General features: G+C 50.6%; 8 protein-coding genes across 8 annotated transcripts; 4 read left to right on the plus strand and 4 right to left on the minus strand.

Moving 5' to 3' along the window:
• Positions 1–34: 34 nt before the first annotated feature.
• SEC26 (coatomer subunit beta) lies at positions 35–2,950 on the plus strand (the record flags this gene model as incomplete). Its single annotated transcript, NM_208188.1, has 1 exon — positions 35–2,950. One exon carries the CDS (start codon positions 35–37, stop codon positions 2,948–2,950), a length of 2,916 nt encoding a protein of 971 aa, NP_982835.1.
• Positions 2,951–3,110: 160 nt separating this feature from the next.
• On the minus strand, positions 3,111–3,986 carry MRPL7 (mitochondrial 54S ribosomal protein uL5m; the record flags this gene model as incomplete). The annotated part of the gene is made up of 1 exon (NM_208189.2): positions 3,111–3,986. One exon carries the CDS (start codon positions 3,984–3,986, stop codon positions 3,111–3,113), a length of 876 nt encoding a protein of 291 aa, NP_982836.2.
• Positions 3,987–4,216: 230 nt separating this feature from the next.
• Positions 4,217–5,746, plus strand: GLE1 (nucleoporin GLE1; the record flags this gene model as incomplete). The annotated part of the gene is made up of 1 exon (NM_208190.1): positions 4,217–5,746. The coding sequence occupies one exon, from the start codon at positions 4,217–4,219 to the stop codon at positions 5,744–5,746; it is 1,530 nt and encodes a 509-aa protein (NP_982837.1).
• Positions 5,747–5,830: 84 nt separating this feature from the next.
• FMN1 (riboflavin kinase) lies at positions 5,831–6,499 on the plus strand (the record flags this gene model as incomplete). Its single annotated transcript, NM_208191.1, has 1 exon — positions 5,831–6,499. The coding sequence occupies one exon, from the start codon at positions 5,831–5,833 to the stop codon at positions 6,497–6,499; it is 669 nt and encodes a 222-aa protein (NP_982838.1).
• A 167-nt stretch (positions 6,500–6,666) lies between these two features.
• On the minus strand, positions 6,667–8,304 carry PRP42 (mRNA splicing protein PRP42; the record flags this gene model as incomplete). Its single annotated transcript, NM_208192.2, has 1 exon — positions 6,667–8,304. One exon carries the CDS (start codon positions 8,302–8,304, stop codon positions 6,667–6,669), a length of 1,638 nt encoding a protein of 545 aa, NP_982839.2.
• A 257-nt stretch (positions 8,305–8,561) lies between these two features.
• Positions 8,562–9,542, minus strand: HEM3 (hydroxymethylbilane synthase; the record flags this gene model as incomplete). Its single annotated transcript, NM_208193.1, has 1 exon — positions 8,562–9,542. One exon carries the CDS (start codon positions 9,540–9,542, stop codon positions 8,562–8,564), a length of 981 nt encoding a protein of 326 aa, NP_982840.1.
• Positions 9,543–10,451: 909 nt separating this feature from the next.
• Positions 10,452–12,512, minus strand: LYS4 (homoaconitate hydratase LYS4; the record flags this gene model as incomplete). Its single annotated transcript, NM_208194.2, has 1 exon — positions 10,452–12,512. One exon carries the CDS (start codon positions 12,510–12,512, stop codon positions 10,452–10,454), a length of 2,061 nt encoding a protein of 686 aa, NP_982841.2.
• Positions 12,513–12,867: 355 nt separating this feature from the next.
• On the plus strand, positions 12,868–13,704 carry RTN1 (Rtn1p; the record flags this gene model as incomplete). The annotated part of the gene is made up of 1 exon (NM_208195.1): positions 12,868–13,704. One exon carries the CDS (start codon positions 12,868–12,870, stop codon positions 13,702–13,704), a length of 837 nt encoding a protein of 278 aa, NP_982842.1.
• Positions 13,705–13,869: the final 165 nt, after the last annotated feature.

Genomic DNA, 13,869 nt, shown 5'->3' on the forward strand with positions numbered 1-13,869 from the left:
TGCTCTGGTGCGGAGGTTGCTTCTGTTGGTAATAATGTCGACAAGTCTGGAACAGCCTAGCTACACTTTGGTGTACGATACGACACCTCAAAGTATCACTTACTCTGCGTCTGACTTCCAGAAGGCGTTGGAGAAAGGTTCTGACAATGATAAAATCGAGACGATGAAACGGATTCTGGTTGCAATGCTAGATGGCAACTCTTTTCCCGAACTGCTTATGCATATTATCCGGTTTGTGATGCCCTCTAAGAACAAGAAGCTCAAGAAGCTGTTGTATTTCTACTGGGAAATCGTTCCAAAGCTCGACAATGAGGGGAAGTTGAAGCAAGAAATGATCTTAGTGTGTAATGCCATTCAGCACGACTTGCAGCATCCTAACGAGTACATTCGGGGCAACACTCTCCGCTTTTTGATGAAACTGAAGGAGGCAGAATTATTGGAGCAAATGGTCCCATCTGTTCGAGCATGCTTGGACTACCGCCACGCCTATGTGCGGAAGTACGCAATTTTAGCGGTATATTCCATTTACAAAGTTAGCGATCATTTGATTCCAGACGCGCGGGAGATAATTAACTCTTTCTTGGCCGCAGAAACTGATCCAGTCTGCAAGAGAAACGCATTTGTCGCTTTATCTGAGCTTGATCGCGAAGCGGCCTTACAATACTTGCAGGAGCACATCACAACTATTGATGTTTTGGACTCTCTCTTGCAAGTTGCATTTATCGAATTTATCAGAAGAGATGCAATTCATACACCTTCATTGAAGGGCCAGTACGTTGAATTACTCCAAGAGCTTATGGTCAGCACGTCATCGAACGAAGTTGTGTATGAAGCCGGTGTTGCGTTAACTGTGTTAACGAGCGCTTCTACAGTTTCACTACAGGTTGCTTCGAAGTTGATTGACCTTGCCGTGAAGGAGTCTGACAATAATATTAAGTTGATTATTTTGAACAAAATCGATGAAATCCAGGCAAAAGATCCACGCTCCTTGGAAGATTTAACTTTGGATGTCTTGCGAGTTTTGCGGAACCAAGATTTGGATGTTCGTGCAAAGGCTCTAGACATAGCGTTGTCGTTGGTGACGTCGCGCAATGTAGACGATGTGGTGAAGCTTCTGAAGAAAGAGTTACAGTCTACAGTAGGCGACATAAATGATAAGTCCGTAGAGTACAGAGAACTTTTGACGAAGAGTATCCACAAAGTGGCTATTAGATTTGTTGAAGTTTCAGCAAATGTTGTCTCCTTGCTTCTGGAGTTCATTGGGGATTTGAATTCAGATGGTGCGAGTGGGGTAATATCGTTCACTAAAGAGGTGATCGAAAAGTATCCTCAATTAAGAGAAGAAATTCTTGAACATCTAATTAGTGCCTTGCCATCCGTTAACTCGGCCCGTGCGTACAGAGGTGCGCTTTGGATCTTAGCTGAGCACTCGCAAACCGAGAAAGACATTCAACAAGCCTGGAAGCACATTCGTGATAGTATTGGTGAACTGCCAATAGTACAATCCGAGATGAAACTCTTGAACAAGGAATCCGATGAGGATGAAGAGATACCAGAAGATAACGTGCCCAAGGGTCCAACTGTTCTTCCGGATGGTACTTACGTTACTGAGTCTGCTCTAACAGTACAAAGTACGAAACAGCTCTCGAAGGAAGATAAAGATTCTCGTCCACCACTCCGTCGGTTTATTCTCAGCGGGTACTTCTATGCTGGCTCTGTTCTGGCAAACACTATTGTTAAGTTGATCTTAAGATTCGAGAAAATCTCTGACAACAAATCAATAATTAATGCCTTGAAAGCAGAGGGTCTGTTGATCCTAGTAAGTATCCTAAGAGCTGGTCAAAGTAAACTTGTTGAGAAGCAAATTGATGAAGATGCCCAAGAGCGGATTATGATTGCTATTTCCATATTAATGAATCATACGGATCCAGAGGATACTAGCGAAGATCGGAAGCTTTTGGAGATGGCATACTTGGACGCTACGAAATCCTCCTACAAAGCCCAATTGTCCATAAACAGACGTAAGCTGGACAAGAAAATCGCCAACCTCGTCAATGAGAGTGCGGAGCCAGTTGATAAGGCTGTCACCTTTAGACAATTTGCTGCTGCAAATGCACAACACACTCCGGTTGATAACATAGACAATGATTTGGAATTGGCGTGTCGGGGTAGTTCATTTGTGTCCAAGCAAGAAGCTAATTCGATCACGTCTAAGCTCAAGAAGATTGTACCCCTAACTGGCTTCAGTGATCCGATATACGCTGAGTGCTATATTACAAACCATCAATTTGATGTTATCTTGGACGTATTGTTGGTTAACCAGACGAAAGAAACTTTGAAAAACTTGCATGCGCAGTTTGCAACCCTGGGCGACCTGAAGATTATATGCAACCCTCCAAGCACCAATCTAGTTCCTCATGGTTTCCACAGATTTAGCGTTACAGTGAAGGTTTCAAGTGCCGATACTGGTATAATCTTTGGGAATATAGTTTATGACGGTGGACACGGCGAAGATGCACGCTATGTGATCTTAAATGATGTCCATGTTGCTACAATGGACTACATTAAGCCTGCAGTTTGTGATGAAGCTTCTTTCCGCAAGATGTGGAATGCATTTGAATGGGAGAACAAAATGGTTGTCAAATCTAAGCTACCGACTCTGCATGACTACTTGAATAAGCTGATTGAGGTCACCCATATGAATGTCCTGACTCCTGAAGAATCATTTGCCGACCCCGAATGTCGTTTCTTAAGCTGCAACTTATACTCGAAGTCCACCTTCGGCGAGGATGCTCTGGCTAATTTGTGTATCGAGAGAGACCCTACTAGTGGTTCCATCATCGGAGAAGTTCGCATCCGCTCGAAGACGCAGGGCCTTGCTTTGACCCACGGAGACAGTATTGCGCACATGGAAAGGTCCTTCAACACCATAAAATTGGATACAGTGTGATAATCTTACGTAACTTAATAAGTACGTTATCTTAAAACTGACCGTTTATAAACATCATTTAAACTGACTAGACTCCTGACAGAATGCGGGGAATGTACCTAGGCCAAGCAGTCATTAATGACATATACATATTTACAGAAGGAGCCGTGCGTAAGAGGTCTCAGAGGCGCTCATGACCATGGAACGGTAAACCAAAACCGCTTAGCAAAGTTCTGGCCCGGCTATCGGTTTGTGCTGACGTATTAATATTAATGTGCATCCCGAAAGTGTTTGGCCACAAATCTGGACTGGCAGCAAGCTCCGGGAAGTACTTGACATCGTCCTTCGTCAATCCAAACGATATCCCTCCGAAACCATTCCCAGACTTGTTGGAAATGCCCTTGTACTCTCTGATCCGCGGTAGAACGATTTCCGTCAGCGTGGATAAAAACTGCGACATCGGGCGCCCTTTCAGCTCAATCATCGCGCCCATATGTGTTCCGCGTCTCACTTTGAAACTAGGCATATCTTTCTTCGCGTATAATGACGTGGGCTTGCGGCCGGTTATTTGCTGCAACTGCATCGCCGCCCCGATCGCCAGGAACGGGTTCTCCTTCGCCTGGTTCACATAGCAGTTTATCACCACAGACTCAATCTCAGGCACATTTTCCCAGTTCACTGGCTTGATGTCCGGGTGCTGCCGCACTGAGCCCTTGGGCTTCCGGGGGGCTCTGTTAACGTGGAACGGTGACGATCCGTCCCACTCCCTCTGTTTCAGCCCCTTCTTTACCTCTGCATTGTGCTCGTAATTCATCAAAAGCAGGTCATCCTGGAGCGTATTCAAATAATGCTCCCTCACACGGTCCTGGTGAGTCTCCTGAGGCCGGAAGCCTGGCGACCGAATGTCACTCTTCGGATATTTCAGCTCTGGGAACCGCGGGGACAGCTTGGACTTGTCAATTTTCACCAAATGATGTACAGGCTTGACCAATGAACATGCTGCCTTCTCCATATACTGAGAAGTGCTGAATGCGCGACGTGCGAAGCACCCCATCATGGCCTAATGCGTTTATATTCCGGTGAAGGGCACCGAGTCGTGAACATCGACATCTGTGCTATCAGACTTCAGAAAAATTTTCAGCATTCACACAACGTAAAAGGTGACATTTGAACATTTTGAAAAATCGTTGTAAACGGTTTCACAACGTGATGAGAGCACTCATACATATGGCTAGGCTCCAGACTCCTAATATCGGGCTGTAGTTGGCAAGGTATTTCGGAATCGGTATGAGATTTGCAGTTGAGGAGCTGCTTGATCGTGATGAGCCGCAGGAAGATGTCCTGGGGTACGGGAATTGTGAACCGGATGGGGTGCAGCTGTGGATGCCGCGTAAAGAGGGTGACAAGCCCGATACCGTGAGCCTCCTAGTTACGTTGCGTGCGCAACTGGAGCGAATGCATATTAGTGAAAAGATGCCCAAGCTGCGAATGGGCGGTGGGGTCTTTGTGCGGCCGAAGGTGACGTCGCGCGTAGCAGCAGCCACGACGGTGCATAAGGATACAAGAACGAGCGCCGCAGCGCCGGTACATACGATGGCAACCGCGGCTGAGATGCTGCAGCCACTGCGCAACAAGATGGAGGACCTTGAACGCACCAACCGCGCGGAGGTGGAGAGGGTTGTGGCCCTGAAGAAGAAGGCGGAGGAAGAGCGTGGTCGACTGGAGCAGCAACAGCGCGAACGCGCGGCTCGCGAAGAGCAGGAACGCCGGCGCCGGGAAGAAGAGGAGCAGCTGCGAAAAATAGCACGGGAGAAGCAGGCGGCCGAGGCTGCGGCGCAGCGTGAGCAAGCGGAGAAGGAGCGGCTGCGGCAAGAAGCGGAAGCACGGAAGGAGGCAGAGGCAGAGGAGGCCAAGCGGCGCAGGGGCGCAGTTAACTTCCAGGAAGTCGAGGACGAGTATAGAAGGCATATGGAACGGATCCGGACTATCAAGAGCGACATAGTAGAACCTGTCAAGAAGGATGCAGAGCTGCGTAAGCTTCTTGCACAGCATAAGAGGAAGATTAACCCGAAATTCGGGCAACTGACGAATAGCAGCACTCACTTGATGGAGCTTTTGCGCGACATGGTGGGGCTGATAGATGCTACGAGGTCCAATATGATTGCGTACAGATGGATATTAAACTTTATTGCCAAGGCAATTGTGTCTCAGGCAGAGACGGAAACACGCGTGAAACCGGAGACAGCCGTGCCCTTGGCAACGCTTACTTTACATCTTTTGTGCCGCTATCCTGAATTGCATGAGTTGCTGCTGGCGCGCGTTGTCAAGAAATGTCCCTTTGTAATTGGTTACACCTGCAATACCGATACTGAAGAAGGCCGCATCAGAATGGGCTGGAAGCGCAATTCGGACGGGAAATGGGAAGACGAGACCACATATGACGAGAGAATGGGTGGGATGATGACGCTCTACTCTGTTATATCAAGATCACCCCTCCCAGCAGAGTTCATCACTGTCAGAGAACACCCAATAGGCATAGCTCACTCGTGGAAGATGTTGGCCCGGTTAGGCAACCAGGACCCGGCTCTTCTCACCAACACGCATTTTGTACTTCTGGGCAGCTGGTGGGACGCCGCAGCCTCCCATCTTCTCCTGCATTACGGCAAACAGGCGCGCAAGCTATTGCAAGTAGTAGCAGACGACCTTACGACAGCAGTTTCCGACCGAAAATACGTTGGTGCAGCCCGCCTGAGGATTCTCCTGGAGGAGTGGCACCAGACAGGAAGCATTAAATCATTCCCTGAAATGGCAGCTTGAATCCCCACGTGCGTTTAGCGGACTGCAAACACCCGTTTTAAGTGGCAAGTTGTAATCTCGGGGTCTGAGGTGAGCTCACTTTCGATGCCATGTATATCGGCTTACGTAATATATAGCCAAGTGGAAAAACTGCCGTTTAGCATGAACTTCATCAGTCAGCACAGCGTTTTTACACTCAAGGACTGCTGCGAAATGGCTAGGAGGCCAGTAGATATACCTATCCCTGCCTCGCCAGTGCAACCATTTCCGATACTCACTGAGTATGTGGACATTGTAGCGGGATTTGGGCGAGGTTCTGCAGAGCTGGGCATCCCGACTGCGAATGTCCCAATAGAACAATTGCCTAGTGAAGTTAACGAAATGGCCACAGGAGTATATTTTGGCTGGGCCCGGTTAAGGCCTAATATGGACCAAGAAGCGCAGGTCCATCACAGAAATGATGGGAGCGAGGTCATATACAACTTTGGCTCCAAGCTGTCGGAAACAGAGCGTGGAGTCTTTCCAATCGTGTTATCGGTAGGATGGAACCCGTTCTATAACAACAGTAAGAAGACGGTTGAGTTGCACATTTTAAACGACTTTGAAGAAGACTTCTATGGCGCCAAAATTAAGTTCAGCTTCCTTGGCTACATCCGGCCCGAATTAAACTACACCACGAAAGAGGCTTTAATCGAGGATATCCACACGGATATCAAGATAGCATCTGAGGTATTGCATACCGAGCCCTATTCTAGTCTAAAGAACCAGCTCTAAAAGATATTATTTGTCGTTATTTTTTGTATAGATACACTGCGTAACAATATCTAAATGTGAAGTGGATTAAAGGCTACTTTTGGCATGCATTACCTTGTTCTTTGGGGCTTTTTCCAATGTAAACCCAAAGCCCCATGCACGACGCTGCTTTTAAAGGAGATAGAGGCCTATTCAGATTTGCTGTTGGAATCAAAAAGCTCACTCAAGATGGCAAGGTCATCAGGAGAATAGCTTGCAGCAAATTGTTGAAGAGCATTGCAGATCCCGTCATTCCTGTATCTGGCCGCTTGGGGCCATATTTCCTTGGTAATGTACTTCCTTCTTTCGAGGTATGATCTGCCGGTGTCAAACCAAACCATATGGCAGTACTCATACCAGAAATAGCCCGATGAAAGGAATTGCGACCAGTTTGAACTAATTATGCGTTGGAAGAGTTTCTTTTCAAGCAAGTCTCGAGGCACACGTTGGTACATTTGATTTAGTAAGGGCAGTAGGATACGATGTCCCGCTTCATCTTCAGAAGATAGTCGTTTCAATATGATTTCCATCAGTTCTTCTGATATTAAAAAGTCGTCATTTGCGGATTTATACCTACTTTGGGAAATCGGCTGCGTTAAAAAGACCTTAATCTGAACGTAGTCGAGAAATGATTGTAGATCAAGGGCATCAAGCTTTCCCTGGTATAATGTTATGAGGTCATCGTATATCGTGTTCAATTCCGAGTACTCACCGTTACGAATCATTACAACAGCAAGCCTGGACAAAATTCTTGCTTTTCTATTGCTTAACTGTAAGCCCTTTACTAGAACGTTTTGTGCGGACACATAGTCTCCTTCTCTTTCCGCGTGCCAGTTTGCCCATTTTAACCATACCACATCGTAGTGCGCTAGGACTGTAGCTGCACGCTGAAAGTTGAGAGACGTGAGTGGGTATATACGCAAGGTTGCAGTGTAGTCTAGGTATTTGGTCCATGTCGTAATTTCTTCGTGTGGTATAAGTGTTGAAGGTGAGGTGTAGGTATGTGTAACCAACTTGCCCTCGAATAGATTGTATATTTCCATCACTTGGTATTGCACTACCATGTACAGTTCCTTCGTAACCTTTCTGAGTTGTGCTTTAGCCTCTTGCAGCTCTGGCCCCCGCCTCGATGTGAGACAAACGTTAATCTTGAGTTTCTTCCATAGTTCACTACACGGTGCAAACCATTTCAACTGCCTCAAATCTTTTACGTCCTGGATACACTGCAGCCATAGACTATAAAACACAGAATAATCATATAGCGGAATCTCAATCACCTTTCGAAGAATGGTCACATACCGATGGGGTAGCTTGCATCGTTGCCGGATCTGTTCTAGATACATCTCCCAAAACTCGCCTGCGTAGAAGTGCAGACCAATATATCGTTCCGCTGTCTCGTACTTTTTAAACAGCGCCTTATCGCTCATCACAACCTCATTGCATAGTTTCAAGTACTCGACCCACAACAAAATCGACCTCTGGTTGAAGATGTCCAGCGCTTTCTGGAAGATCTTATGCATTTTCGCCGTGCTTCCGAGCTTAAACTCGAACAACGCGTAGTCGACATGGTAATTTTCGAGATACGGAAACTGAAGCAGCATCGATTCATATGCATACCGGATTAGCTTGCACAACTGCCGATCAATCGACTTGTTTAAAGGGCTTGCCAACTGCAGAAGGTAGTTCAATAGCTCCTCCCAATAAGCCAGCGTCTTGGGAAACTTGGAGACCTTGAGGAGACGTTCATGCAGCTTCGAATCCGTATCAAGCTCAAAGGATTGCAACATAGTCGGCTAATGAGCTTGTATATGACTTTCTCTTGAATGTGCTCAGTGCTTTGCGCAAACCGTGTATGGCATCAATTGCCATGAGGGACGATTGAAAAAATCACGTCGAGCTTCCAGCGAGAACATCGAATTTAAAGCATTGAATATCTAATGATAAATACATCAACACACCCCGATAAAACATATAATATATGAGAGGTAGACTGCTATAGATACAGGAAGGTCATACACGTTCATAGTGTTAATTATCATTGCGCTTAGGCTTCGGGCAAGTGAATGGCATCAAGGATCTTCTTGGCACCGGCTTCAAGGAGCTTTGCGGCCAAAAGCTGACCGCACGCGATGGCATCCTCCTTGTCGCTTTTGATCTTGTACGAAACAGTTGCCTCGGCAGCGTCCGCGCCATCTACAGATACCACAAGACCGTCCAATGTCAACATCGACGTCTCCTCATCGAACGTGGAGTAGACGCCGATCGGAACGGAGCAGCCGCCTTCCAGTGTGCGCATCAGGGAGCGTTCTGCAAGGCAGCAGATCGTGCTGTTTCTGTCCGCAACTTTGGCAAGGATAGCCTGCAAGCGCTCGTCTCCGGTCCGCGTTTCGATGCCCAGCGCACCCTGGCCCACTGCATGCAACATGATAGTGCTGTCAAAGCGCTGTGTTATACGGGACTCCAGGCCCAGTCGAACCAGGCCTGCCGTGGCGAGAATAATGCACTTACACTCATTTTCTGGGTCGTCCAGCTTTTTCAGCCTGGTCTGGATGTTTCCGCGGACGCTTGCAAACACAAGATGAGGGTATCTCCGCCTCAACTGTGCTGATCTGCGGATGCTGGACGTGCCGACAACAGATCCGTTCGGCAGGTCGCCAAGGGTCTTGTAGGGGCTCCCGGCAGCCATTACGAGACAGTCGCTGGGGTCCACACGTTTTGTGATGGCGCCCAGTTCAAAGCCCTCCGGCAGCTGTGTGGGCATGTCCTTCAGTGAGTGTACAATCATATCTATGCGCTGGTCAAGGTCTTCCTCGTACAGGAGGTCCTCCAGCTCCTTGGTCCATAGTGCCTTACCGCCAAAAGCATACAGCGGCTTGGATTGCACTTGATCGCCCAGCGTCTGCTTCGCCAGAACCGTGCAGGTGTAGTTTGGAAACTCGCGCTGCACGATTTCCTTAACAGATTCTGACTGGATGACCGCCAGCTTGGAGCGGCGCCCAGCAATTCTAAGAGTCTCTTCTCCCATTCTCCTATTCACATAAAAGGATCAATCAGTGCGTAGCCCTAATGCCAGTCCCAGCGAACTACTGTCACAGTGCCTGATAGTCAATACCCCGAATCCAGAAGAGCCCAATCCCTAATATCCGGACTAGACAACCAAGATGATGCAACCCACGTTCGCGTCGAAGTTCGGCGAGCTGTACCGAAGGGTCAAGAGCGTGGACCAATAGGCGAAGCGTTGATCGAAGCCCGTGATGATAGATTTTCAAGCTGCGCTATCCAGCCTAAAGCCCGGGCCTAAAAAATTTTCCCGCATGCATATCCCGTAAAATATGATCTTTAATCACGTGATTGAAGCCCATAATGTTGAAATATGTACACAGTAATAGTGTATGTAGTATGTTATTAATGATATAGTATATACCACATAAGAATTGGTTCAGTATCAATGTTAGTTTGTGTATTAAAATATATTTGAGTGTTCAGGCTCCCACCTTCATTGGTACCTTAGCATAGTACTGTCTAATCTAATGAATCTCTTACTATAATTACTACAATTATTAATATCGGGCAAGCGGTCTCCGTCCAGTTGTTATGGCTCTCTGGGCCATCTTGCGCAGACATTTCATTTGAGGCCATCCGTTTTGTGTCCTGGTCGGCCGGCTTCACTTCTCAGGCACACTTATCGCTAGAAAGGAGCCAGTGGAAAGAAGCTGCCGTGGCTCAAAACATAGGACTGCGCAGCAGACGCTGCTGAACACGATTGCTTGTAATATGTGGCGGCTTCAGGAGGACGCCTGCACTGGAGGAAGCAGCCTACCTCTTCGTACGACCGATAAATGCACGCCCTGTAGTCACGTGCCTGCTGGATCACGTGTGATGTCAGACAAGATTACGTAACTGAGTATGTCATGGCTACGGAATAAATATAGTTTTAGGCGCTTTGCGCCAAAGCGTGCTTGACCCAGCCCTCGAGGCCGCCCTTTACAATGATCTCCTGGAGATTTGCGCTGAACTCGCCCACCCTCTGGTGCAGCACGCGTTCGCCGGTGGGGGAGCCAACGGTGACGGTGACGGTTGCCGCGGCCACGTCCCATGTCAGGAAAACGCCTGTGCGGCGAGTTGCCTGTGAGGGCGCGTCTGCGTAGCGCTCACGTAGTAGCTGCAGCAAAGCCGGCAGCTCCAGGGTGAGCAGTGCGTTATTGATGGCATTTCGGCTGAACGTGTTACTGAAGGACCCTGCGACGACAAGTGGCACGCCCTTCGCAAGCAGCGCGGTCGCGGCTTGCTCGCGGGACGAGCCGGTCCCGAAGTTGTAGCCGCCAACAACAATGTCGCCGGCATGTACATTGTGCTGGAAATCGAGGTCATAATTTTCCATGCAAACGCGCGCCATGGTCTCGCGCGGTATATCGTCCTCGTAGGTATATTTACCGGGGTAGATCCCGTCTGTGTTGATATTGTCTGCATCGCATAGAACTAATTCACCTGTGATGGCGCGCGGGAAGCCCGGCAGCACCTCCACGGCCGCGGCAGCTCCGTCCGCTGCGGCGGGTGCGCCACACTGGGCCACAGACGCACGCACTGCAGGGGCGGCGGGCGGCGACAAGCCAAGCACCTCGCACGGCGCCGCGATCCGGCCCAGGACAGCAGACGCTGCAACGACCGCGGGCGACGCCAGGTATGCCTCCGCGTCCTTGGAGCCCATACGTCCGCGGAAGTTCCGGTTAGTAGCAGATATGCCAACCTCGCCGGCTTCCAGTAGGCCTTTGCCCAGTCCGATGCACGGGCCGCATCCAGACGGCAGCGGGATGCATCCCGCGCTCAGCAGCACGTCCCACGTCCCCCGCGCACGCGCCTGTGCTTCCACTTCGGCAGAGGCAGCTGCAATGTAGAATTCGACGCCTGGTGCCACCTGCCGCACACTGCCGTCTGCACGGAGAACTGCCGCTGCCGCCTCTAGGTCCTCCAGGCGCCCGTTCGTGCATGACAGGAGGTACGCCTTGTCTATGCGGAGCTGCTGTGGCGCTAGCTCAGCTATCGGCCGCGCGACCTTCACACTATTGGGGCCGCTGACGTAGTGTGTCAGTGATGACAGGTCCAGTGTCAGCTGCTTCGCGTAGCGCGCGTCTGTGTCTGGCTGCATTGCCGCCGCACGCTCTGCCAGCGCGTCCACGCGGGCTGCAGTCAACCGTGCGTGGCCGGCTGGTGCCCGCGCTACTTGCTCGCGGTACCAGTCCAGGAGCACCCCGTCAACCGGGAACAACCCGGACAGCGCGCCCCATTCCGTCGTCATGTTGGCCACTGTCAGCCGCTGCTCGACCGTCAGCCGCGCCACTCCTGGCCCCGCGAACTCTACGGCATGGTTTAGCACCTCGTCCCGCCCAAACACCCCGCACAGCGCCACGATTGCGTCCTTCCCAGAAACACCCGCAGGAAGCTCGCCTGTCAGCTCCACCCGTGCCACCGGCGGAACCTGCCACCACGTCTGTCCCGTGGCCCAGATAGCCGCCGCATCTGTGCGCACTACGGGGGTGCCTAGGGCGCCGACGCCTCCGTACGTATTAGAGTGGGAGTCCGACGCGACAGTCAGACCCAGTGGGAAGGCGTAGCCCTCCTCGACCATGATCTGGTGCCCAATGCCCCTGCGGGCTGGGTAAAAGTCCACGCCTTGCTGCGCGGCAAACAGCTCTATATTGCGGTATTTGGCGAGGTTCTTTTCCGAGCGGTTCTGCACGTCGTGGTCGAGCGTGCATACCACCTGGCGCGCGTCGTGCACGCGCGTGGCGCCGAGGCCCATGAACTTCAAGGCTACCGGCCATGAGTTGTCGTGGGACATGCAATGCGCCGGCCGGATCGAAACGTAGTCGCCCGACGCCACCCGGTGGCCGGGCCGCAGGCCGACCGCGTGCGCTTGCACGATCTTCTCTGTGGTATTCTGGCCTGACACGGCTCTGCTCGCAGAAAACCGCCGCACACACCGCACTACCCGCATTGGCCGCCCGCTGCGGCCCGCCGCGCTCGCAGCCGCTGTTATATAGTATGCGCCGAAATGCCGCCGCGATTTAGCTGAGTCACGGCTGACATCAGCAACATAGCCGTCCCAGCACGTGATCGCACTATCGCCGAGGGCACGTGATCATCGTTTCTTTTCGGTTTCACCATCGAGCCCTGAGTTGTAAAGGGGCCAACTCAGTAGTATTTTTTTCAGCTGATTTTTACAGTCTTTCTCTACTCTTCTACCACCTAGGCTTGCTGGCGATATTCGTAGGCCACATAAGACACTTCTCACCACTTCGCGGTAGGAATTGCGTTAGGAAGATCGCACAATACAAAGCAAGAGAAACAAGATGGGACACTGTGATTTGTTGTTGTGGAGGAATCCGGTCGAAACCGGGAAGGTGTTTGGAGGCCTATTGGTTGCTCTGCTAGTGCTCAAGAAGGTGAACCTGGTGACGTTCTTCCTGCGCGTGCTTTACACCACGCTCTTCTTGAGCTCCGCCGTGGAGTTCGCTTCTAAGTTCGTGCTGGGTCAGGGTCTAGTAACGAAGTACGGCGTCCAGGAGTGCCCGAATGTGGCGGGGATGCTGCGGCCCAAGCTAGAGGCTGCGCTCGCGCGCCTCCCAGCATACCAGACGCAGGTGCGCCGGCTCGTGTTTGCAGCCTCCCCCCAGCAGACCTTTAAAGCTGCTGGCCTGCTGTACGTCCTGCACATTTTGGTGTCTTTCTTCTCCGTGTGGACCCTAGCTCTACTGAGCGTTGTGGGTGCTTTCACGCTACCAGTCGTTTACCACAAGTACCAGCGTGAGATTGATGACGCAGTGCACCAGGGTCTAGCGCTAGCGAAGGCTAAGTCTGCTGAGGCACAGAAGATGGCTTCCGAAACCGCCGCTCCATACATCAAGCAGATCGACGAGAAGTTTGGGCCAGTTTCGCACTACTTTATTCCCAAGACCCCATCTTCGTCGGGACCAGCTGCGCAAAAGCCAGCGGCTCCATCGACAGCCTCGTCGAGCAAGGGCTCTGTTGTTGAGCCTTCGCAGGGGGCTTCGTCGGCTGCCTCCTTCCCTTCGGTCCCTTCGGCCAAGATCCCTGAGTCTGCTACCAAGGAGGTCGAGGAGGAGGACATCGATATCGAGCAATTGAAGCAGGAGATGAAAGGCAACAAGGAGGCCTCTGCTTTGTAAGCTTGCTGTTTGCCGCTTGTGCTAGCCAATCGTTGCTGAGACTATCTAACTTGTATACATGCCGCTATCGCGGCACGCGAAGCGAACACTATAATGTATATGTCAAGTTAAATACATCATATATTATCTTGTGCCTCAAGGGTCTTAAAGATGTCATAGGACAGT

Source organism: Eremothecium gossypii, chromosome II (assembly GCF_000091025.4).
Source record: "Eremothecium gossypii ATCC 10895 chromosome II, complete sequence".
Taxonomy (NCBI): domain Eukaryota; kingdom Fungi; phylum Ascomycota; class Saccharomycetes; order Saccharomycetales; family Saccharomycetaceae; genus Eremothecium; species Eremothecium gossypii.